This window comes from Oncorhynchus masou, chromosome 16 (assembly GCF_036934945.1).
Source record: "Oncorhynchus masou masou isolate Uvic2021 chromosome 16, UVic_Omas_1.1, whole genome shotgun sequence".
Taxonomy (NCBI): domain Eukaryota; kingdom Metazoa; phylum Chordata; class Actinopteri; order Salmoniformes; family Salmonidae; genus Oncorhynchus; species Oncorhynchus masou.
The window spans coordinates 42,494,911-42,519,910 of NC_088227.1; the positions used below are offsets into that span (position 1 = coordinate 42,494,911).

Genomic DNA, 25,000 nt, shown 5'->3' on the forward strand with positions numbered 1-25,000 from the left:
CTATCTCTTTCTGTTATACCTCTCTCCATCCCTTTCTGTTGTACCTCTCTCCATCCCTTTCTCTTTCTGTTATACCTCTCTCCATCTCTTTCTCTTTCTGTTGTACCTCTCTCTATCACTTTCTGTTGTACCTCTCTCCATCTCTTTCTGTTGTACCTCTCTCCATCTCTTTCTGTTGTACCTCTCTCCATCCCTTTCTCTTTCTGTTGTACCTCTCTCCATCTCTTTCTGTTGTACCTCTCTCCATCCCTTTTTCTTTCTGTTGTACCTCTCTCCATCTCTTTCTGTTATACCTCTCTCCATCCCTTCCTCTTTATGTTGTACCTCTCTCCATCTCTTTCTGTTGTACCTCTCTCCATCCCTTTCTCTTTCTGTTGTATCTCTCTTTCTGTTATACCTCTCTCCATCTCTTTCTCTTTCTGTTATACCTCTCTCCATCCATTTCTGTTTTACCTCTCTCCATCTCTTTCTGTTATACCTCTCTCCATCCCTTTCTGTTGTACCTCTCTCCATCTCTTTCTGTTATACCTCTCTCCATCTCTTTCTGTTGTACCTCTCTCCATCCCTTTCTGTTGTACCTCTCTCCATCTCTTTCTCTTTCTGTTATACCTCTCTCCATCTCTTTCTGTTATACCTCTCTCCATCTCTTTCTGTTGTACCTCTCTCCATCTCTTTCTCTTTATGTTGTACCTCTCTCCATCCCTTTCTGTTATACCTCTCTCCATCTCTTTCTGTTGTACCTCTCTCCATCTCTTTCTCTTTATGTTGTACCTCTCTCCATCCCTTTCTGTTATACCTCTCTCCATCTCTTTCTGTTATACCTCTCTCCATCTCTTTCTGTTGTACCTCTCTCCATCTCTTTCTCTTTATGTTGTACCTCTCTCCATCCCTTTCTGTTATACCTCTCTCCATCTCTTTCTGTTGTACCTCTCTCCATCCCTTTCTGTTATACCTCTCTCCATCTCTTTCTGTTGCACCTCTCTCCATCCCTTCCTCTTTCTGTTATACCTCTCTCCATCCCTTTCTCTTTATGTTTTACCTCTCTCCATCTCTTTCTGTTATACCTCTCTCCATCCCTTTCTCTTTCTGTTGTACCTCTCTCCATCCCTTTCTGTTGTACCTCTCTCCATCCCTTTCTGTTGTACCTCTCTCCGTCTCTTTCTGTTGTACCTCTCTCCATCTCTTTCTGTTGTACCTCTCTCCATCTCTTTCTGTTGTACCTCTCTCCATCTCTTTCTGTTATACCTCTCTCCATCTCTTTCTGTTGTACCTCTCTCCATCTCTTTCTGTTATACCTCTCTCCATTTCTTTCTGTTATACCTCTCTCCATCTCTTTCTGTTGTACCTCTCTCCCTCCCAGGAGAAAAAAATCCTCCAAACAGTCATTGATTAGTAAGGGGACAGGACCCTCCAAACAGTCATTGATTAGTAAGGGGACAAGCAAACTGTCGATAGGAGAGAGGCATCTTCACATGGAAACAAACAAGCCCCGTCGCTCCCTGATGCTCATTCCACTCCACTTAACACATTTTATTGACATACACTGTTTTCCTAATGAAATGCTAAATATATCTCCCTTGGCTGTGGAGAGCTGGCAGGAAGCTACTGTTATAGAGACAGAGAAAGATGAGAGAGAGAGAGAGGGGGGGGGGAAAGAGGGGAGGAGAGAGAAAAAGAGGGGCGGAGAGAGAAAAAGAGGGGCGGAGAGAGAAAAAGAGGGGCGGAGAGAGAAAAAGAGGGGCGGAGAGAGAAAAAGAGGGGCGGAGAGAGAAAGAGGGAGAGAGAAAAAGAGGGAGAGAGAAAAAGGGGAGGAGAGAGAAAAAGAGGGGCGGAGAGAGAAAAAGAGGGGCGGAGAGAGAAAAAGAGGGGCGGAGAGAGAAAAAGTGGGGCGGAGAGAGAAAAAGAGGGGCGGAGAGAGAAAGAGGGAGAGAGAAAAAGAGGGAGAGAAAAAGGGGAGGAGAGAGAAAGAGGGGCGGAGAGAGAAAAAGAGGGGCGGAGAGAGAAAGAGGGAGAGAGAAAGAGGGGAGGAGAGAGAAAGAGGGGAGGAGAGAGAAAGAGGGGAGGAGAGAGGGAGAGAGAAAAAGAGGGAGAGAGAAAAAGAGGGAGAGAGAAAGAGGGGAGGAGAGAGAAAGAGGGGAGGAGAGAAAAAGAGGGGAGGAGAGAAAAAGAGGGGAGGAGAGAAAAAGAGGGGAGGAGAGAGGGAGAGAGAAAAAGAGGGAGAGAGAAAAATAGGGGAGGAGAGAGAAAGGAGATAGAGAACACTGACAATCACACACAGACTCTATACACACACACGTGCCTTCAGAAGATGCGAGCACGCACACACACAGTGGCACAGCAGGGACATTTAATTAAACGGCCGTGCTGTTGACCCCTTTGTCCCCTCTTATCTCAGATCGTCTGTGTGGATGCGATTGCCCTCTGAGATTGGCAACATTTTGTTTTGTTTTAATTACATGTCAGCTACTTAGATTTACCAGAGATTGACCATTCAGACATACTCTAATGTCAATCTTTAAAGGGGGGCTGTTTCCTGTGTCTCCTATCAACAATAGGTTTTATGAGTCTGCCGGGGCGGCAGGGTAGCCTAGTGGTTGGACTAGTAACCGGAAGGTTGTGAGTTCAAACCCCCGAGCTGACAAGGTACAAATCTGTCGTTCTGTTAACAGGCAGTTAACCCACTGTTCCCAGGCTGTCATTGAAAATAAGAATTTGTTCCTGACTTGGCTGATTAAATAAAGGTAAAATAAATTAAAATATTTCAGCAAATATAGTATATATATAATAATAATAATTTGTGCATTTCTGACTGTGTCCGTACCTGAGTTAGCGAGGGCGATGGCCTTGAGCGTGACAAACTCCTCCTTCTCCATGCTCAGCTTCTTATAGCGTCGGACCAGAGGCAGAATGGCAACGTGCAGGTCCAGCAGGCCAGATAGACGAGCGTGCTCCTCATCCACCACATAGTCCTCAGCATACACCAGCTCCTCCTCACAGGCCAACGAGCGGAACACAATGCTCAGGACCAGGATCTCCATCCAGGCGCTCTGCAGTAGACTCATCTGGTCTGCCAGAGACAGGCTGGAGAATCCTGGAGGAGGATAGGTCGGGTTTTAGGCCTTATATATATATATGGCTTGCCTTATTGGCTCCATGTGGAGGGTAACTTTCACACCAGCATGTCAATTTTAGATCAAATACGCAACTGTAATTTTCCACATTTATTAGTTAAATCAAGGAGCTAGGTCACAAAGAAAATATAATTTCCAGCAAATTTGACACAGTTTACTAACGAACAAGGGGGGTAACATATATATTTTTTTACTCTGAGTCAGATCACTAGAAACTCGGTTTGCAAAAACTGAACTATGATACACTGAGTGTACAAAACATTAGGAACACCTTCCTAATATTGAGTTGCACCCCCTTTTGTCCTCAGAACAGACTCAATTTGTCGGGGCGGGGACTCTACAAGGTGTCGAAAGTGTTCGACAGGGATGCTGGTCCATGTTGACTCTACAAGGTGTCGAAAGCGTTCCACAGGGATGCTGGTCCATGTTGACTCTACAAGGTGTCGAAAGCGTTCCACAGGGATGCTGACCCATGTTGACTCTACAAGGTGTTGAAAGCGTTCCACAGGGATACTTGCCCCATGTTGACTCTACAAGGTGTCGAAAGCGTTCCACAGGGATGCTGACCCATGTTGACTCTACAAGGTGTTGAAAGCGTTCCACAGGGATACTTGCCCCATGTTGACTCTACAAGGTGTGGAAAGCGTTCCACAGGGATGCTGGTCCATGTTGACTCTACAAGGTGTCGAAAGCGTTCCACAGGGATGCTGGCCCATGTTGACTCTACAAGGTGTCGAAAGCGTTCCACAGGGATGCTGACCCATGTTGACTCTACAAGGTGTCGAAAGCGTTCCACAGGGATGCTGACCCATGTTGACTCTACAAGGTGTCGAAAGCGTTCCACAGGGATGCTGGTCCATGTTGACTCTACAAGGTGTCGAAAGCGTTCCACAGGGATGCTGACCCATGTTGACTCTACAAGGTGTCGAAAGCGTTCCACAGGGATGCTGGTCCATGTTGACTCTACAAGGTGTCGAAAGCGTTCCACAGGGATGCTGGTCCATGTTGACTCTACAAGGTGTCGAAAGCGTTCCACAGGGATGCTGGTCCATGTTGACTCTACAAGGTGTCGAAAGCGTTCCACAGGGATGCTGGTCCATGTTGACTCTACAAGGTGTCGAAAGCGTTCCACAGGGATGCTGGTCCATGTTGACTCTACAAGGTGTCGAAAGCGTTTCACAGGGATGCTGACCCATGTTGACTCTACAAGGTGTTGAAAGCGTTCCACAGGGATGCTGACCCATGTTGACTCTACAAGGTGTTAAAAGCGTTTCACAGGGATGCTGGCCCCATGTTGACTCTACAAGGTGTCGAAAGCGTTCCACAGGGATGCTGGTCCATGTTGACTCTACAAGGTGTCGAAAGCGTTCCACAGGGATGCTGGTCCATGTTGACTCTACAAGGTGTTGAAAGCGTTCCACAGGGATACTTGCCCCATGTTGACTCTACAAGGTGTGGAAAGCTTTCCACAGGGATGCTGGTCCATGTTGACTCTACAAGGTGTCGAAAGCGTTCTACAGGGATGCTGGCCCATGTTGACTCTACAAGGTGTCGAAAGCGTTCCACAGGGATGCTGACCCATGTTGACTCTACAAGGTGTCGAAAGCGTTCCACAGGGATGCTGGTCCATGTTGACTCTACAAGGTGTCGAAAGCGTTCCACAGGGATGCTGGCCCCATGTTGACTCTACAAGGTGTTGAAAGCGTTCCACAGGGATGCTGACCCATGTTGACTCTACAAGGTGTTGAAAGCGTTCCACAGGGATACTTGCCCCATGTTGACTCTACAAGGTGTTGAAAGCGTTCCACAGGGATGCTGACCCATGTTGACTCTACAAGGTGTCGAAAGCGTTCCACAGGGATGCTGGTCCATGTTGACTCTACAAGGTGTCGAAAGCGTTCCACAGGGATGCTGACCCATGTTGACTCTACAAGGTGTCGAAAGCGTTCCACAGGGATGCTGACCCATGTTGACTCTACAAGGTGTCGAAAGCGTTCCACAGGGATGCTGGTCCATGTTGACTCTACAAGGTGTCGAAAGCGTTCCACAGGGATGCTGACCCATGTTGACTCTACAAGGTGTCGAAAGCGTTCCACAGGGATGCTGACCCATGTTGACTCTACAAGGTGTCGAAAGCGTTCCACAGGGATGCTGGTCCATGTTGACTCTACAAGGTGTTGAAAGCGTTCCACAGGGATACTTGCCCCATGTTGACTTTACAAGGTGTAGAAAGCGTTCCACAGGGATGCTGACCCATGTTGACTCCAATGCTTCTGGTGTCTGGGCAGGCCACTGCAGTAAGCTGAATTCACTGTCATGTTTGTGGAACTATTCCCGGACAAATTTAGCCTTGTGGCACAGGGGCATCGTCCTGCAGAAAAAAAATATATTTGCAGATGGATAGACTGCTGACATGAAGCGATGCACCTGATTGGCTTTGATGTTCAGATATTATGTGGCATTAAAACATGTTTATCAAGGGGCCCAATGTACGCCATGAAGACACACCCCACGCCACCACCAGCCTACAATGTTGACATGCGGCATGATGGACGCATGTACTCCCTCATCCTCCCATGTACTCCCTAGTCCACACATGTACTCCCTCGTCCTCACATGTACTCCCTCGTCCTCACATGTACTCCCTCTTCCTCACATGTACTCCCTCTTCCTCCCATGTACTCCCTCGTCCTCCCATGTACTCCCTCGTCCTCACATGTACTCCCTCGTCCTCACATGTACTCCCTCGTCCTCACATGTACTCCCTCTTCCTCACATGTACTCCCTCATCCTCCCATGTACTCCCTCGTCCTCACATGTACTCCCTCGTCCTCACATGTACTCCCTCTTCCTCACATGTACTCCCTCGTCCTCACATGTACTCCCATGTACTCCCTCGTCCTCCCATGTACTCCCTCATCCTCCCATGTACTCCCATGTACTCCCTCATCCTCACATGTACTCCCATGTACTCCCTCGTCCTCCCATGTACTCCCTCGTCCTCTCATGTACTCCCTCGTCCTCCCATGTACTCGCTCGTCCTCCCATGTACTCCCTCGTCCTCCCATGTACTCCCTCATCCTCCCATGTACTCCCTCGTCCTCCCATGTTCTCCCTCGTCCTCCCATGTTCTCCCTCGTCCTCCCATGTACTCCCTCGTCCTCCCATGTGCTCCCTTGTCCTCCCATGTACTCCCACATCCTCTCATCAGCGTGAAACAGCAGGAACCAGGATTCATCAGACCGGGTTGAATGTTTTTCCAATTCTCCAGTGTTTTCGTTCCTCAGCCCTCTGTAACCGCAGTTTCTAGTCTTTTTGCTGAAATAGGTGGAACTCTGTCAGGTCATCGGCTGCCGTACCCTATTCGTCAGGTAGCTGCCGTACCCCATTCGTCAGGTAGCTGCCTTACCCCATTCGTCAGGTAGCTGCCGTACCCCATTCGTCAGGTAGCTGCCGTATCCCATTCGTCAGGTAGCTGCCGTACCCCATTCGTCAGGTAGCTGCCGTACCCCATTCGTCAGGTAGCTGCCGTACCCCATTCGTCAGGTAGCTGCCGTACCCCATTCGTCAGGTAGCTGTCGTACCCCATTCGTCAGGTAGCTGCCGTACCCCATTCGTCAGGTAGCTGTCGTACCCCATTCGTCAGGTAGCTGCTTTACCCCATTCGTCAGGTAGCTGCCGTACCCCATTCGTCAGGTAGCTGCCGTACCCCATTCGTCAGGTAGCTGTCGTACCCCATTCGTCAGGTAGCTGCCGTACCCCATTCGTCAGGTAGCTGCCTTACCCCATTCGTCAGGTAGCTGCCTTACCCCATTCGTCAGGTAGCTGCCGTACCCCATTCGTCAGGTAGCTGCCGTACCCCATTCGTCAGGTAGCTGCCTTACCCCATTCGTCAGGTAGCTGCCGTACCCCATTCGTCAGGTAGCTGCCGTACCCCATTCGTCAGGTAGCTGCCGTACCCCATTCGTCAGGTAGCTGCCTTACCCCATTCGTCAGGTAGCTGCCTTACCCCATTCGTCAGGTAGCTGCCTTACCCCATTCGTCAGGTTGCTGTCGTACCCCATTCGTCAGGTAGCTGCCTTACCCCATTCGTCAGGTAGCTGCCTTACCCCATTCGTCAGGTAGCTGCCGTACCCCATTCGTCAGGTAGCTGCCGTACCCTATTCGTCAGGTAGCTGCCGTACCCCATTCGTCAGGTAGCTGCCGTACCCCATTCGTCAGGTAGCTGCCGTACCCCATTCGTCAGGTAGCTGCCGTACCCCATTCGTCAGGTAGCTGCCTTACCCTATTCGTCAGGTAGCTGCCGTACCCCATTCGTCAGGTAGCTGTCGTACCCTATTCGTCAGGTAGCTGTCGTACCCCATTCGTCAGGTAGGTGACTTACCCCATTCGTCAGGTAGCTGCCTTACCCCATTCGTCAGGTAGCTGCCGTACCCCATTCGTCAGGTAGCTGCCATACCCCATTCGTCAGGTAGCTGCCATACCCCATTCGTCAGGTAGCTGCCTTACCCCATTCGTCAGGTAGCTGCCTTACCCCATTCGTCAGGTAGCTGCCTTACCCCATTCGTCAGGTAGCTGCCTTACCCCATTCGTCAGGTAGCTGCCTTACCCCATTCGTCAGGTAGCTGCCTTACCCCATTCGTCAGGTAGCTTCCTTACCCCATTCGTCAGGTAGCTGCCGTACCCCATTCGTCAGGTAGCTGCCGTACCCCATTCGTCAGGTAGCTGTCGTACCCCATTCGTCAGGTAGCTGCCTTACCCCATTCGTCAGGTAGCTGCCTTACCCCATTCGTCAGGTAGCTGCCGTACCCCTTTCGTCAGGTAGCTGCCGTACCCCATTCGTCAGGTAGCTGCCGCACCCCATTCGTCAGGTAGCTGCCGTACCCATTCGTCAGGTAGCTGCCGTACCCCATTCGTCAGGTAGCTGCCTTACCCCATTCGTCAGGTAGCTGCCTTACCCCATTCGTCAGGTAGCTGCCGTACCCCATTCGTCAGGTAGCTGCCGCACCCCATTCGTCAGGTAGCTGCCTTACCCCATTCGTCAGGTAGCTGCCGTACCCCATTCGTCAGGTAGCTGCCGCACCCCATTCGTCAGGTAGCTGCCTTACCCCATTCGTCAGGTAGCTGCCGTACCCTATTCGTCAGGTAGCTGCCGTACCCCATTCGTCAGGTAGCTGCCTTACCCCATTCGTCAGGTAGCTGCCGTACCCTATTCGTCAGGTAGCTGCCGTACCCCATTCGTCAGGTAGCTGCCGTACCCCATTCGTCAGGTAGCTGCCGTACCCCATTCGTCAGGTAGCTGCCTTACCCCATTCGTCAGGTAGCTGCCGTACCCCATTCGTCAGGTAGCTGCCGTACCCCATTCGTCAGGTAGCTGCCGTACCCCATTCGTCAGGTAGCTGTCGTACCCCATTCGTCAGGTAGCTGCCTTACCCCATTCGTCAGGTAGCTGCCTTACCCCATTCGTCAGGTAGCTGTCGTACCCCATTCGTCAGGTAGCTGCCGTACCCCATTCGTCAGGTAGCTGTCGTACCCCATTCGTCAGGTAGCTGCCTTACCCCATTCGTCAGGTAGCTGCCTTACCCCATTCGTCAGGTAGCTGCCTTACCCCATTCGTCAGGTAGCTGCCTTACCCCATTCGTCAGGTAGCTGTCATACCCCATTCGTCAGGTAGCTGCCTTACCCCATTCGTCAGGTAGCTGCCGTACCCCATTCGTCAGGTAGCTGCCTTACCCCATTCGTCAGGTAGCTGCCGTACCCCATTCGTCAGGTAGCTGCCTTACCCCATTCGTCAGGTAGCTGCCGTACCCCATTCGTCAGGTAGCTGCCGTATCCCATTCATCAGGTAGCTGTCGTACCCCATTCGTCAGGTAGCTGCCTTACCCCATTCGTCAGGTAGCTGCCTTACCCCATTCGTCAGGTAGCTGTCGTACCCCATTCGTCAGGTAGCTGCCGTACCCCATTCGTCAGGTAGCTGCCGTACCCCATTTGTCAGGTAGCTGCCGTACCCCATTCGTCAGGTAGCTGCCGTACCCCATTCGTCAGGTAGCTGTCGTACCCCATTCGTCAGGTAGCTGCCGTACCCCATTCGTCAGGGAGCTGCCTTACCCCATTCGTCAGGTAGCTGCCGTACCCCATTCGTCAGGTAGCTGCCTTACCCCATTCGTCAGGTAGCTGCCGTACCCCATTCGTCAGGTAGCTGCCTTACCCCATTCGTCAGGTAGCTGCCGTACCCCATTCGTCAGGTAGCTGCCGTACCCCATTCGTCAGGTAGCTGTCGTACCCCATTCGTCAGGTAGCTGCCGTACCCTATTCGTCAGGTAGCTGCCGTACCCCATTCGTCAGGTAGCTGCCGTACCCCATTCGTCAGGTAGCTGCCGTACCCTATTCGTCAGGTAGCTGCCGTACCCCATTCGTCAGGTAGGTGACTTACCCCATTCGTGTTAAAGTACGACGAGTTAAGCATTATTTTACGGGTCTTTGGGCACCAATGTTGCACTGGACTGTCCAACTGTAGCCTGTCTGTTGCTCTGCACAATTCATGTCAGCCTCCTTAATGTCCGCTTTCATTAATGTCCCATTTTCGACCATTGGCTGGATGTGCTTTTAGTGGTGGACCTTTCTTGATACACACAGGAAAGTGTTGAGTGTGAAAAACCCAGCAGCGTTGCAGTTCTTGACACACTCAAACCGGTGCACCTGGCACCTACTACCATTACCCCGTTCGATGGCACTTCAATCTTTGTCTTATCCGTTCACCCTCTGAATGGCACACATACACAATCTCAATTGTCTCGAGGCTTTAAAATCATTCTTTAACTCGTCTCATCCCTTTTCATCTATACTGATTTGAAGTGTATTTAACATGTGACATCAGTAACGGATCATAGCTTCCACCTGGATTTACCTGGTCAGTCTGTCATTCAAACAGCAGGTGTCCTTTAATTAATATGTTTTCCCTAAGAGTTATACAAAGTCGGTCGAATCTTATTGAGAATTATTTACAGCTGTAATGACTGCCAATAGGTGCTTCAACAAAGGTTCTCTTTAACTTTGTTTCACTTTGAAAATGGTGGAGTAGATCTGTAGAATTTTGTTTATTTTTATGTATACATTGAATCCCCTAATTTTTAAGATTTGCAAGGGGTATGTAAACTTTAACGGGATTGTGCAACTGGACTTTATTCTTTTGTTCTGTGAATGTTATGGCTGTGAGAGAAGCAGGGTAGCATGGGAAATTGAGGCGCTTCAATATGGACCACAGGCGCAAAGGGCCCTTACAGCAGCATTTAAAATGTGGCCCTAAAATTTTTGATTCTTTTGATTCCGAGTATTGTTTTGATAACAATGTTTTAAAATCAACCATGTCTAGCGTATAAATACACAATCTTCTGCATTTTTATAAGACAGTCCTATGTAATGACTGTGGAATACAGCAAATACACAGAGGTTTACCCCAAAATATGGCAACTATTTATGTATTTTTTTAAACAAAATTGGCAAGTTGATTTAAACCTTAAAAAACACTTACTTTAAATCAGAAAGTATTGTATTTTGATGTGTATTTATATATAATTACTGTTGAAAACTGTAAATATAGTAATTTACCCCACACATTGGCTATTTACAATGCATTTCTGACAATATGTTCCAGTTCATTCTTAAAACTTAAAACTTTTATCAGAAATGACTGTTTTTCTTTCTGTACTTATAGCCTGCGAAAGCAGGGAATGTCTGTTAACTAACAGTTGTTCCAACTTTTAATGTAAAAGTCTGTAATATAAAAGATTTTAATTTGAATCTACAAAAAAAAAACATATCTATTTTTACGGTTAATGTTTGGCATCCTGTGCGGCCTTGAGTTTGACTGTTTTTTGTTTGTTTTTTACAGCGTATATATAGGGTGACTGGAAGCCTAATGGTTAAGAGCGTTGAGGCTTAAACCTCGTGGCTCCTGTAAGAGCGTTGAGGCTTAAACCTCGTGGCTCCTGTAAGAGCGTTGAGGCTTAAACCTCGTGGCTCCTGTAAGAGCGTTGAGGCTTAAACCTCGTGGTACCTGTAAGAGCGTTGAGGCTTAAACCTCGTGGCTCCTGTAAGAGCGTTGAGGCTTAAACCTCGTGGCTCCTGTAAGAGCGTTGAGGCTTAAACCTCGTGGCTCCTGTAAGAGCGTTGAGGCTTAAACCTCGTGGCTCCTGTAAGAGCGTTGAGGCTTAAACCTCGTGGCTCCTGTAAGAGCGTTGAGGCTTAAACCTCGTGGTACCTGTAAGCGCGTTGAGGCTTAAACCTTGTGGCTCCTGTAAGAGCGTTGAGGCTTAAACCTCGTGGCTCCTGTAAGAGCGTTGAGGCTTAAACCTCGTGGCTCCTGTAAGAGCGTTGAGGCTTAAACCTCGTGGCTCCTGTAAGAGCGTTGAGGCTTAAACCTCGTGGCTCCTGTAAGAGCGTTGAGGCTTAAACCTCGTGGCTCCTGTAAGAGCGTTGAGGCTTAAACCTCATGGCTCCTGTAAGAGCGTTGAGGCTTAAACCTCGTGGCTCCTGTAAGAGCGTTGAGGCTTAAACCTCGTGGCTCCTGTAAGAGCGTTGAGGCTTAAACCTCGTGGCTCCTATAAGAGAGTTGAGGCTTAAACCTCGTGGCTCCTGTAAGAGCGTTGAGGCTTAAACCTCGTGGCTCCTGTAAGAGCGTTGAGGCTTAAACCTCGTGGCTCCTGTAAGAGCGTTGAGGCTTAAACCTCGTGGCTCCTGTAAGAGCGTTGAGGCTTAAACCTCGTGGCTCCTGTAAGAGCGTTGAGGCTTAAACCTCGTGGCTCCTGTAAGAGCGTTGAGGCTTAAACCTCGTGGCTCCTGTAAGAGCGTTGAGGCTTAAACCTTGTGGCTCCTGTAAGAGCGTTGAGGCTTAAACCTCGTGGCTCCTGAAAGAGCGTCTGCTAAGTGACTAACATGTAAATGTAACATCCTGCTAAGTGACTAACATGTAAATGTAACATCCTGCTAAGTGACTAACATGTAAATGTAACATCCTGCTAAGTGACTAACATGTAAATGTAACATCCTGCTAAGTGACTAACATGTAAATGTAACATCCTGCTAAGTGACTAACATGTAAATGTAGCATACGCTGACTGGACAAAACATTAAGAACACCTGCTCTTTCCATGACATACACTGACCAGGAGAATCCAGGTGAATGCTATGATCCCTTATTGATATCAGGTTAAAGAAGGATTTTAAAGCTTTGAGACAATTGAGACATGGATTGTGTATGCGTGCCATTCAAAGGGTGAACGGGCCAGACAAAAGATTTAAGTGCCTTTGAACGGGGTACGGTAGTAGGTGCCAGGCGCACCGGTTCATGTCAAAAACTGTAAAGCAGATGGGTTTTTCAAACTCAACAGTTTCCTGTATCAAGAAAGGTTCATCACCCAAAGGACATCCAGTCAACTTGACACAACTGTGGGAGGCATTACAGTCAACATGGGCCAGCATCCCTGTGGAACGCTTTCAACACCTTGTAGAGTCAACATGGGGCCAGCATCCCTGTGGAACGCTTTCAACACCTTGTAGAGTCAACATGGGGCCAGCATCCCTGTGGAACGCTTTCAACACCTTGTAGAGTTAACATGGACCAGCATCCCTGTGGAACGCTTTCAACACCTTGTAGAGTCAACATGGACCAGCATCCCTGTGGAACACTTTCAACACCTTGTAGAGTCAACATGGGCCAGCATCCCTGTGGAACGCTTTCAACACCTTGTAGAGTCAACATGGACCAGCATCCCTGTGGAACGCTTTCAACACCTTGTAGAGTCAACATGGGGCCAGCATCCCTGTGGAACGCTTTCAACACCTTGTAGAGTTAACATGGACCAGCATCCCTGTGGAACGCTTTCAACACCTTGTAGAGTCAACATGGACCAGCATCCCTGTGGAACGCTTTCAACACCTTGTAGAGTCAACATGGGTCAGCATCCCTGTGGAACGCTTTCAACACCTTGTAGAGTCAACATGGGGCCAGCATCCCTGTGGAACGCTTTCAACACCTTGTAGAGTCAACATGGGTCAGCATCCCTGTGGAACGCTTTCAACACCTTGTAGAGTCAACATGGACCAGCATCCCTGTGGAACGCTTTCGAACACCTTGTAGAGTCAACATGGGGCCAGCATCCCCGTGGAACGCTTTCAACACCTTGTAGAGTCAACATGGGGCCAGCATCCCTGTGGAACGCTTTCAACACCTTGTAGAGTCAACATGGGTCAGCATCCCTGTGGAACGCTTTCAACACCTTGTAGAGTCAACATGGACCAGCATCCCTGTGGAACGCTTTCAACACCTTGTAGAGTCCACGCCCCGACGAATTGAGTCTGTTCTGAGGACAAAGGGGGCTGCAACTCAATATTAGGAAGGTATACTCAGTATATATATATATATATATATATATATATATATATATATATATATATATATATATATATATATATTTGTGTATGTTAATCAGGTACCAGATGATTGGATTATAGCTTTGTGTTACAGTTCGTTGATACAGTCAGTAAGTCTGCTGTCGATGAAGGAATAACACTGTAAAAGGACAACAAAATGTTTTGGTCTGATTCCAAGTCTACAAATGGACAAGCACGGTTTCCAACTCATCTATACGCCGACCTTTGACCTCACTCTGCAGTCAGGTCGGTGAGCTCAAGCCCCCATGTGTTTTCTTGAGTCCCACGATCACACTGGCGTGATAATAGGGCTTCTAAACCCCCCTTTTTAAATGCATTTTAAATGTATTTTTTTTATTTTTATAAATACTGTGTTTGAGCTACGGACTGCTGGGTTGTACCGTAGGATTAGTCCATTTCTTCTCAACAAAACCTCCGCAAAGACAGAACGGTTTGAGATACAAACTATTATGACCCATCTATGAAAAGCTGAGAGACTCTTCCGGAACATGCACGTGTCATCTTGTTTTGCTCTATGACCTCACAAAGACACACACACACACACACACACACACACACACACACACACACACACACACACACACACACACACACACACACACACACACACACAGTCGTTAGCGGGTAAGGGGTTCTTCTACATAGAAGATGATACGAACTAAGAGAAGAGGGTTCCTCAAGGGTTCTTTGGAAAGTTGATGGTTCTATGTGGAACACAAAGACTCAAAGAAACCTTTGATGGTTCTTTGCGGTTTACAAAAGGGTTCTTTGCGGTTTACAAAAGGGTTCTTTGCGGTTTAAAGGCGCCCGTATGCTTCCGATCCTAAAAATTTTGTGTATATATTACAATGACGTGTTGTGCCATCTTGTTTGTTTTGGACTTCGTAAGGTTTTTTTTCCCCGGCTGCTCGTTTACACAACAATTTTTCTCGGGGTAAGCTGAAGTTTGGTAACCGAAGTCTACGCCCCTTCATCTGTGATTGGTCATCAGTAGGGATTCTTCAATTAAGTATTTGTTGTCATTCCACGAGAAACTACTCGTTTTCATCCACATTTTTTAACATGACAAAAACTGCACCAAACAGATTAGTCAGATGTAAAATTGAACGACTAAGATCTCCTCGGCAAAAACGTCTAAATTAATGACAGATTTCTTGAGTTATCTTAGATTCATTCAGACTGTTTTTGAGATAGCCAGTACACACTATGCCGTCTCAAATTGGACAAACAGTGCTATAGATGCTTTTTTCTAGTTTTTCAAGCAAAGGTTTTTTAAGGGAAGATGCGAGGCACAGATGTTCACTTCGCCTAGCCGAGTTCTGCCAAACCGATCCTAGTATGCAGACATCTTTAGTGATAATGTAGGGGCGGTGACTCATTAGGGACATGGTTTGCTTACTTCTCTTTTAATGCTCACAGCTCTCATTCCAGTTCATCTAATCTGTTGTGGCATTAGATGATATATGGGACTCACGGTCACGGCCGGTTGTGACACAGCCTGGGATCAAACCCGGGTTTGTAGCGACGCCTCAAGCACTGCGATGTAGTGCCTTAGACCGCTGCGCCGCTCGGAAGGCCCCTTCAATGCACTTATTAATGAAGCCGGTGACTGATGTAGTAAACTCCTCTATGTCATCGGATGGATCCCGGAACATATTCCAGACTGTGAACAGATAACCAGCCCTGATAGATAACAGTCCTCTCTCATAGAGCCCTAATAGATAACAGTTCTCTCTCATAGAGCCCTGACAGATAACAGTTCTCACTCATAGAGCCCTGACAGATAACAGTTCTCTCTCATAGAGCCCTGACAGATAACCGTTCTCTCTCATAGAGCCCTGACAGATAACAGTTCTCTCTCATAGAGCCCTGACAGATAACCGTTCTCTCTCATAGAGCCCTAATAGATAACAGTTCTCTCTCATAGAGCCCTGACAGATAACAGTTCTCTCTCATAGAGCCCTGACAGATAACCATTCTCTCTCATAGAGCCCTGACAGATAACAGTTCTCTCTCATAGAGCCCTGACAGATAACCGTTCTCTCTCATAGAGCCCTGACAGATAACAGTTCTCTCTCATAGAGCCCTGACAGATAACCGTTCTCTCTCATAGAGCCCTGACAGATAACCGTTCTCTCTCATAGAGCCCTGACAGATAACCATTCTCTCTCATAGAGCCCTGACAGATAACCGTTCTCTCTCATAGACCCCTGACAGATAACAGTTCTCTCTCATAGAGCCCTGACAGATAACAGTTCTCTCTCATAGAGCCCTGACAGATAACAGTTCTCTCTCATAGAGCCCTGACAGATAACAGTTCTCTCTCATAGAGCCCTAATAGATAACAGTTCTCTCTCATAGAGCCCTAATAGATAACAGTTCTCTCTCATAGAGCCCTGACAGATAGCAGTTCTCTCTCATAGAGCCCTGACAGATAACCGTTCTCTCTCATAGAGCCCTGACAGATAACAGTTCTCTCTCATAGAGCCCTAATAGATAACAGTTCTCTCTCATAGAGCCCTAATAGATAACAGTTCTCTCTCATAGAGCCCTAATAGATAACAGTTATCTCTCATAGAGCACAAATAGATAACAGTTCTCTCTCATAGAGCCCTGACAGAAAACAGTTCTCACTCATAGAGCCCTGATAGATAACAGTTCTCTCTCATAGAGCCCTGACAGAAAACAGTTCTCACTCATAGAGCCCTGACAGATAACAGTTCTCTCTCATAGAGCCCTGATAGATAACAGTTCTCTCTCATAGAGCCCTAATAGATAACAGTTATCTCTCATAGAGCACAAATAGATAACAGTTCTCTCTCATAGAGCCCTGACAGAAAACAGTTCTCACTCATAGAGCCCTGATAGATAACAGTTCTCTCTCATAGAGCCCTGACAGATAACATCTCTCTCTCATAGAGCCCTGACAGATAACCGTTCTCTCTCATAGAGCCCTAATAGATAACAGTTATCTCTCATAGAGCACAAATAGATAACAGTTCTCTCTCATAGAGCCCTGACAGAAAACAGTTCTCACTCATAGAGCCCTGACAGATAACCGTTCTCTCTCATAGAGCCCTGACAGATAACAGTTCTCTCTCATAGAGCCCTGACAGATAACAGTTCTCTCTCATAGAGCCCTGCCAGATAACAGTTCTCTCTCATAGAGCCCTGACAGATAACAGTTCTCTCTCATAGAGCCCTGACAGATAACCGTTCTCTCTCATAGAGCCCTGACAGATAACAGTTCTCTCTCATAGAGCCCTGACAGATAACAGTTCTCTCTCATAGAGCCCTGACAGATAGCAGTTCTCTCGCATAGAGCCCTAATAGATAACAGTTCTCTCTCATAGAGCCCTGACAGATAGCAGTTCTCTCTCATAGAGCCCTAATAGATAACCGTTCTCTCTCATAGAGCCCTGACAGAAAACAGTTCTCACTCATAGAGCCCTGATAGATAACAGTTCTCTCTCATAGAGCCCTGACAGATAACAGTTCTCTCTCATAGAGCCCTGACAGATAACAGTTCTCACTCATAGAGCCCTGACAGATAACCGTTCTCTCTCATAGAGCCCTAATAGATAACAGTTCTCTCTCATAGAGCCCTGACAGATAACAGTTCTCTCTCATAGAGCCCTGACAGATAACAGTTCTCTCTCATAGAGCCCTGACAGATAACAGTTCTCTCTCATAGAGCCCTAATAGATAACAGTTCTCTCTCAGCAGTTCACTCTCTATTCATTTGCCATCATTACAGTGCTCCTAAGGGCCATCATTGGCCCAATAAAGAGAGAGGTAATGACATGACTGGGCCTGTGGAGGAAAGAGAGACATACACCCCCCCCCTCTCATCTAACAGTGTGGCAGGGTTGTGTGTAAATGTGTGTGTGAACGAGAGTGGAATCATTAACAGTACGGGCATGCATACGATATGATATTGTACTGTAAGTGGTGACCATTCCGTGCAGCTGCACAAATTAACGGTGACCTCTGACCTGTGGCAGCCATGTCAATAATTCTTGCCTGGTTGTCATGACAGCATGTACAGTATAAGTAACAGCCAATCAGTACTCCTCGTGACAATGAGTTACAACGCTATGAGGCCTGTGCGTGTGTGTGTGTGTGTGTCTACTATTCAAGGTAAGCCGCGTCATCACCTCAAACCACTATTCTGATGGGTCCTACAAAGTCAAACGGTCCGAGGTCTAACACTAACAAACACATGCAACGAAATAGCTTGCATTTTATGTTCGCACATTTTTGCACGTTTGTTCACTCAACTTGAAATGCCGTAAGGTATCACGAGGGGGTGGCCTGGCTGTCTTATAGCACAACATACTTCCAAATATATTTAATTTAAACACCTAAAAATAGATATGTAGTCACAATAGTTAAAGGAGTTGCATATACAGTACATTTGGAAAGTATTCAGACCCATTCACTTTTTTCTCTGAATGTCCTTGAGTGGCCCTGCCAGAGCCCGGACTTGAACCCGACTGAACATTTCTGGAGAGACCTGAAAATCGCTGTGCAGCAACACTCCCCATCCAACCTGACAGAGCTTGAGAGGATCTGCAGATAAGAATGGGAGAAACTCCCCAAATACAGTTGCACCAAGCTTGTAGCGTCATACCCAAGAAGATTCGAGGCAGTAATCGCTGCCAAAAGGTGATTCATTTCAGTTTTCATTTGATTTATTTCAGTTTTTATACATTTGCAAAACATTTATAAAAACCTATTTTTGCTTTGTGATTCTGGGGTATTATGTGTAGATTGAGGAAAAAACAAATGAATAGGTTGGAACGTACCAAAACTTGGAAAAAGTCAAGGTGTCTGAATACTTTCCGAATGTACTGTATGTTACATCTTACTGCGACTCCTTTAACTATTGTGTATCAAACTTTTTTCTACATGTGTTTGGGTGCCAGTTAAACAATTTGAAAGAGAGGGTCCTCACTCCTCTTAGCAGGCTAATAATGGACTGTTAATGATACCTGTTACCTGTCTGTTAATGATACCTGTTACCTGTCTATTAATGATACCTGTCTGTTAATGATACCTGTCTATTAATGATACCTGTTACCTGTCTATTAATGATACCTGTTACATGTCTGTTAATGATACCTGTTACCTGTCTGTTAATGATACCTGTTACCTGTCTATTAATGATACCTGTCTGTTAATGATACCTGTCTATTAATGATACCTGTTACCTGTCTATTAATGATACCTGTCTGTTAATGATACCTGTCTGTTAATGATACCTGTTACCTGTCTATTAATGATACCTGTTACCTGTCTATTAATGATACCTGTTACCTGTCTGTTAATTATACCTGTTACCTGTCTGTTAATGATACCTGTCTGTTAATGTTACCTGTCTGTTAATGATACCTGTCTATTAATGATACCTGTTACCTGTCTGTTAATGTTACCTGTCTGTTAATGATACCTGTCTATTAATGATACCTGTTACCTGTCTGTTAATGTTACCTGTCCATTAATGGTACCTGTTACCTGTCTGTTAATGATACCTGTTACATGTCTATTAATGATACCTGTTACCTGTCTGTTAATGATACCTGTTACCTGTCTATTAATGATACCTGTTACCTGTCTGTTAATGATACCTGTTACCTGTCTGTTAATGATACCTGTTACCTGTCTGTTAATGATACCTGTTACCTGTCTATTAATGATACCTGTTACCTGTCTGTTAATGATACCTGTTACCTGTCTGTTAATGATACCTGTCTATTAATGGTACCTGTTACCTGTCTGTTAATGATACCTGGTACCTGTCTGTTAATGATACCTGTTACCTGTCTGTTAATGATACCTGTTACCTGTCTGTTAATGATACCTGTTACCTGTCTATTAATGATACCTGTCTATTAATGATACCTGTTACCTGTCTGTTAATGATACCTGTCTATTAATGATACCTGTTACCTGTCTGTTAATGATACCTGTCTATTAATGGTACCTGTTACCTGTCTGTTAATGATACCTGTTACCTGTCTATTAATGATACCTGTCTATTAATGATACATGTCTGTTAATGATACCTGTTACCTGTCTGTTAATGATACCTGTTACCTGTCTGTTAATGATACCTGTTACCTGTCTGTTAATGATTCCGGTTACCTGTCTGTTAATGATACCTGTATTTTAATGATGCCTGTTACCTGTCTGTTAATGATTCCTGTTACCTGTCTGTTAATGGTACCTGTTACCTGTCTGTTAATGATACCTGTCTGTTAATGATACCTGGTACCTGTCTGTTAATGATACCTGTTACCTGTCTGTTAATGATACCTGTTACCTGTCTATTAATGATACCTGTCTATTAATGATACATGTCTGTTAATGATACCTGTTACCTGTCTGTTAATGATACCTGTTACCTGTCTGTTAATGATACCTGTTACCTGTCTGTTAATGATTCCGGTTACCTGTCTGTTAATGATACCTGTATTTTAATGATGCCTGTTACCTGTCTGTTAATGGTACCTGTTACCTGTCTGTTAATGATACCTGTCTGTTAATGATACCTGGTACCTGTCTGTTAATGATACCTGTTACCTGTCTATTAATGATAACTGTCTGTTAATGATACTTGTTACCTGTCTGTTAATGATTCCTGTTACCTGTCTGTTAATGATTCCTGTTACCTGTCTGTTAATGATACCTGTTACCTGTCTGTTAATGATACCTGTTACCTGTCTGTTAATGATACCTGTTACCTGTCTATTAATGATACCTGTTACCTGTCTTTTAATGATACCTGTTACCTGTCTGTTAATGATACCTGTTACCTGTCTGTTAATGATACCTGTCTATTAATGATTCCTGTTACCTGTCTGTTAATGATTCCTGTTACCTGTCTGTTAATGATACCTGTTACCTGTCTTTTAATGATACCTGTTACCTGTCTGTTAATGATACCTGTCTGTTAATGATACCTGTCTATTAATGATTCCTGTTACCTGTCTGTTAATGATACCTGTCTGTTAATGATACCTGTCTGTTAATGATACCTGTTACCTCTCTGTTAATGATACCTGTTACCTGTCTGTTAATGATACCTGTTACCTGTCTGTTAATGATACCTGTCGGTTAATGATACCTGTCTATTAATGATACCTGTTACCTGTCTATTAATGGTACCTGTTACCTGTCTGTTAATGTTACCTGTTACCTGTCTGTTAATGATACCTGTTACCTGTCTGTTAATGATACCTGTTGCCTGTCTGTTAATTATACCTGTTACCTGTCTGTTAATGATACCTGTCTATTAATGGTACCTGTTACCTGTCTGTTAATGATACCTGTTACCTGTCTATTAATGGTACCTGTTACCTGTCTGTTAATGATACCTGTTACCTGTCTGTTAATGATACCTGTTACCTGTCTGTTAATGATACCTGTTACCTGTCTGTTAATGATACCTGTTACCTGTCTGTTAATGATACCTGTTACCTGTCTGTTAATGATACCTGTTACCTGTCTGTTAATGATACCTGTAACCTGTCTGTTAATGATACCTGTAACCTGTCTGTTAATGATACCTGTTACCTGTCTGTTAATGATACCTGTTACCTGTCTGTTAATGATACCTGTTACCTGTCTGTTAATGAAACCTGTCTATTAATGCTACCTGTTACCTGTCTGTTAATGATACCTTTTACCTGTCTGTTAATGATACCTGTTACCTGTCTGTTAATGATACCTGTCTTTTAATGATACCTGGTACCTGTCTGTTAATGATACCTGTTACCTGTCTATTAATGATACCTGTCTGTTAATGATACCTGTTACCTGTCTGTTAATGATACCTGTTACCTGTCTATTAATGATACCTGTTACCTGTCTTTTAATGATACCTGTTACCTGTCTGTTAATGATACCTGTTACCTGTCTGTTAATGATACCTGTCTATTAATGATTCCTGTTACCTGTCTGTTAATGATACCTGTCTGTTAATGGTACCTGTTACCTGTCTGTTAATGATTCCTGTTACCTGTCTGTTAATGATACCTGTTACCTGTATTTTAATGATACCTGTTACCTGTCTGTTAATGATACCTGTCTGTTAATGATACCTGTCTATTAATGATTCCTGTTACCTGTCTGTTAATGATACCTGTCTGTTAATGATACCTGTCTGTTAATGATACCTGTTACCTCTCTGTTAATGATACCTGTTACCTGTCTGTTAATGATACCTGTTACCTGTCTGTTAATGATACCTGTCGGTTAATGATACCTGTCTATTAATGATACCTGTTACCTGTCTATTAATGGTACCTGTTACCTGTCTATTAATGGTACCTGTTACCTGTCTGTTAATGATACCTGTTACCTGTCTGTTAATGATACCTGTTACCTGTCTGTTAATGATACCTGTTACCTGTCTGTTAATGATACCTGTTACCTGTCTGTTAATGATACCTGTTACCTGTCTGTTAATGATACCTGTTACCTGTCTGTTAATGATACCTGTAACCTGTCTGTTAATGATACCTGTAACCTGTCTGTTAATGATACCTGTTACCTGTCTGTTAATGATACCTGTTACCTGTCTGTTAATGATACCTGTTACCTGTCTGTTAATGAAACCTGTCTATTAATGCTACCTGTTACCTGTCTGTTAATGATACCTTTTACCTGTCTGTTAATGACACCTGTTACCTGTCTGTTAATGATACCTGTCTTTTAATGATACCTGGTACCTGTCTGTTAATGATACCTGTTACCTGTCTATTAATGATACCTGTCTGTTAATGATACCTGTTACCTGTCTGTTAATGATACCTGTTACCTGTCTATTAATGATACCTGTTACCTGTCTTTTAATGATACCTGTTACCTGTCTGTTAATGATACCTGTTGCCTGTCTGTTAATGATACCTGTCTATTAATGATTCCTGTTACCTGTCTGTTAATGATACCTGTCTGTTAATGGTACCTGTTACCTGTCTGTTAATGATTCCTGTTACCTGTCTGTTAATGATACCTGTTACCTGTATTTTAATGATACCTGTTACCTGTCTGTTAATGATACCTGTCTGTTAATGATACCTGTCTATTAATGATTCCTGTTACCTGTCTGTTAATGATACCTGTCTGTTAATGATACCTGTCTGTTAATGATACCTGTTACCTCTCTGTTAATGATACCTGTTACCTGTCTGTTAATGATACCTGTTACCTGTCTGTTAATGATACCTGTCGGTTAATGATACCTGTCTATTAATGATAACTGTTACCTGTCTATTAATGGTACCTGTTACCTGTCTGTTAATGTTACCTGTTACCTGTCTGTTAATGATACCTGTTACCTGTCTGTTAATGATACCTGTTGCCTGTCTGTTAATTATACCTGTTACCTGTCTGTTAATGATACCTGTCTATTAATGGTACCTGTTACCTGTCTGTTAATGATACCTGTTACCTGTCTATTAATGGTACCTGTTACCTGTCTGTTAATGATACCTGTTACCTGTCTGTTAATGATACCTGTTACCTGTCTGTTAATGATACCTGTTACCTGTCTGTTAATGATACCTGTTACCTGTCTGTTAATGATACCTGTTACCTGTCTGTTAATGATACCTGTTACCTGTCTGTTAATGATACCTGTTACCTGTCTGTTAATGATACCTGTTACCTGTCTGTTAATGATACCTGTTACCTGTCTGTTAATGATACCTGTTACCTGTCTGTTAATGATACCTGTAACCTGTCTGTTAATGATACCTGTAACCTGTCTGTTAATGCTACCTGTTACCTGTCTGTTAATGATACCTTTTACCTGTCTGTTAATGATACCTGTTACCTGTCTGTTAATGATACCTGTCTTTTAATGATACCTGTTACCTGTCTGTTAATGATACCTGTTACCTGTCTATTAATGATACCTGTCTGTTAATGATACCTGTCTATTAATGATACCTGTTACCTGTCTGTTAATGATACCTGTTACCTGTCTATTAATGGTACCTGTTACCTGTCTATTAATGATACCTTTTACCTGTCTGTTAATGATGCCTGTTACCTGTCTATTAATGATACCTGTCTATTAATGGTACCCGTTACCTGTCTATTAATGATACCTTTTACCTGTCTGTTAATGGTACCTGTTACCTGTCTATTAATGATACCTTTTACCTGTCTATTAATTATACCTGTTACCTGTCTGTTAATGGTACCTGTTACCTGTCTGTTAATGATACCTGTCTATTAATGGTACCTGTTACCTGTCTATTAATGATACCTTTTACCTGTCTGTTAATGATACCTTTTACCTGTCTGTTAATGATGCCTGTTACCTGTCTATTAATGATACCTGTCTATTAATGGTACCTGTTACCTGTCTATTAATGATACCTTTTACCTGTCTGTTAATGATACCTTTTTCCTGTCTATTAATGATACCTGTTACCTGTCTGTTAATGATACCTGTTACCTGTCTGTTAATGATACCTTTTTCCTGTCTGTTAATGATACCTGTTACCTGTCTGTTAATGATACCTGTTGCCTGTCTGTTAATTATACCTGTTACCTGTCTGTTAATGATACCTGTCTATTAATGGTACCTGTTACCTGTCTGTTAATGATACCTGTTACCTGTCTATTAATGGTACCTGTTACCTGTCTGTTAATGATACCTGTTACCTGTCTGTTAATGATACCTGTTACCTGTCTGTTAATGATACCTGTTACCTGTCTGTTAATGATACCTGTTACCTGTCTGTTAATGATACCTGTTACCTGTCTGTTAATGATACCTGTAACCTGTCTGTTAATGATACCTGTAACCTGTCTGTTAATGATACCTGTTACCTGTCTGTTAATGATACCTGTTACCTGTCTGTTAATGATACCTGTTACCTGTCTGTTAATGAAACCTGTCTATTAATGCTACCTGTTACCTGTCTGTTAATGATACCTTTTACCTGTCTGTTAATGATACCTGTTACCTGTCTGTTAATGATACCTGTCTTTTAATGATACCTGGTACCTGTCTGTTAATGATACCTGTTACCTGTCTATTAATGATACCTGTCTGTTAATGATACCTGTTACCTGTCTGTTAATGATACCTGTTACCTGTCTATTAATGATACCTGTTACCTGTCTTTTAATGATACCTGTTACCTGTCTGTTAATGATACCTGTTACCTGTCTGTTAATGATACCTGTCTATTAATGATTCCTGTTACCTGTCTGTTAATGATACCTGTCTGTTAATGGTACCTGTTACCTGTCTGTTAATGATTCCTGTTACCTGTCTGTTAATGATACCTGTTACCTGTATTTTAATGATACCTGTTACCTGTCTGTTAATGATACCTGTCTGTTAATGATACCTGTCTATTAATGATTCCTGTTACCTTTCTGTTAATGATACC

General features: G+C 44.5%; 1 protein-coding gene across 1 annotated transcript in view; it reads right to left on the reverse strand.

Annotated features, from left to right (window-relative positions):
• The window catches only part of LOC135557249 (steroid hormone receptor ERR2-like), a 133,019-nt gene that overhangs the window by 6,383 nt on the left and 101,636 nt on the right, over nt 1-25,000 (reverse strand). Inside the window, exon 6 of the mRNA XM_064990454.1 lies at nt 2,822-3,091. Within this exon, the coding sequence (XP_064846526.1) occupies nt 2,822-3,091 (270 nt within the window). The remainder of the gene's footprint in view (nt 1-2,821; nt 3,092-25,000) is intronic.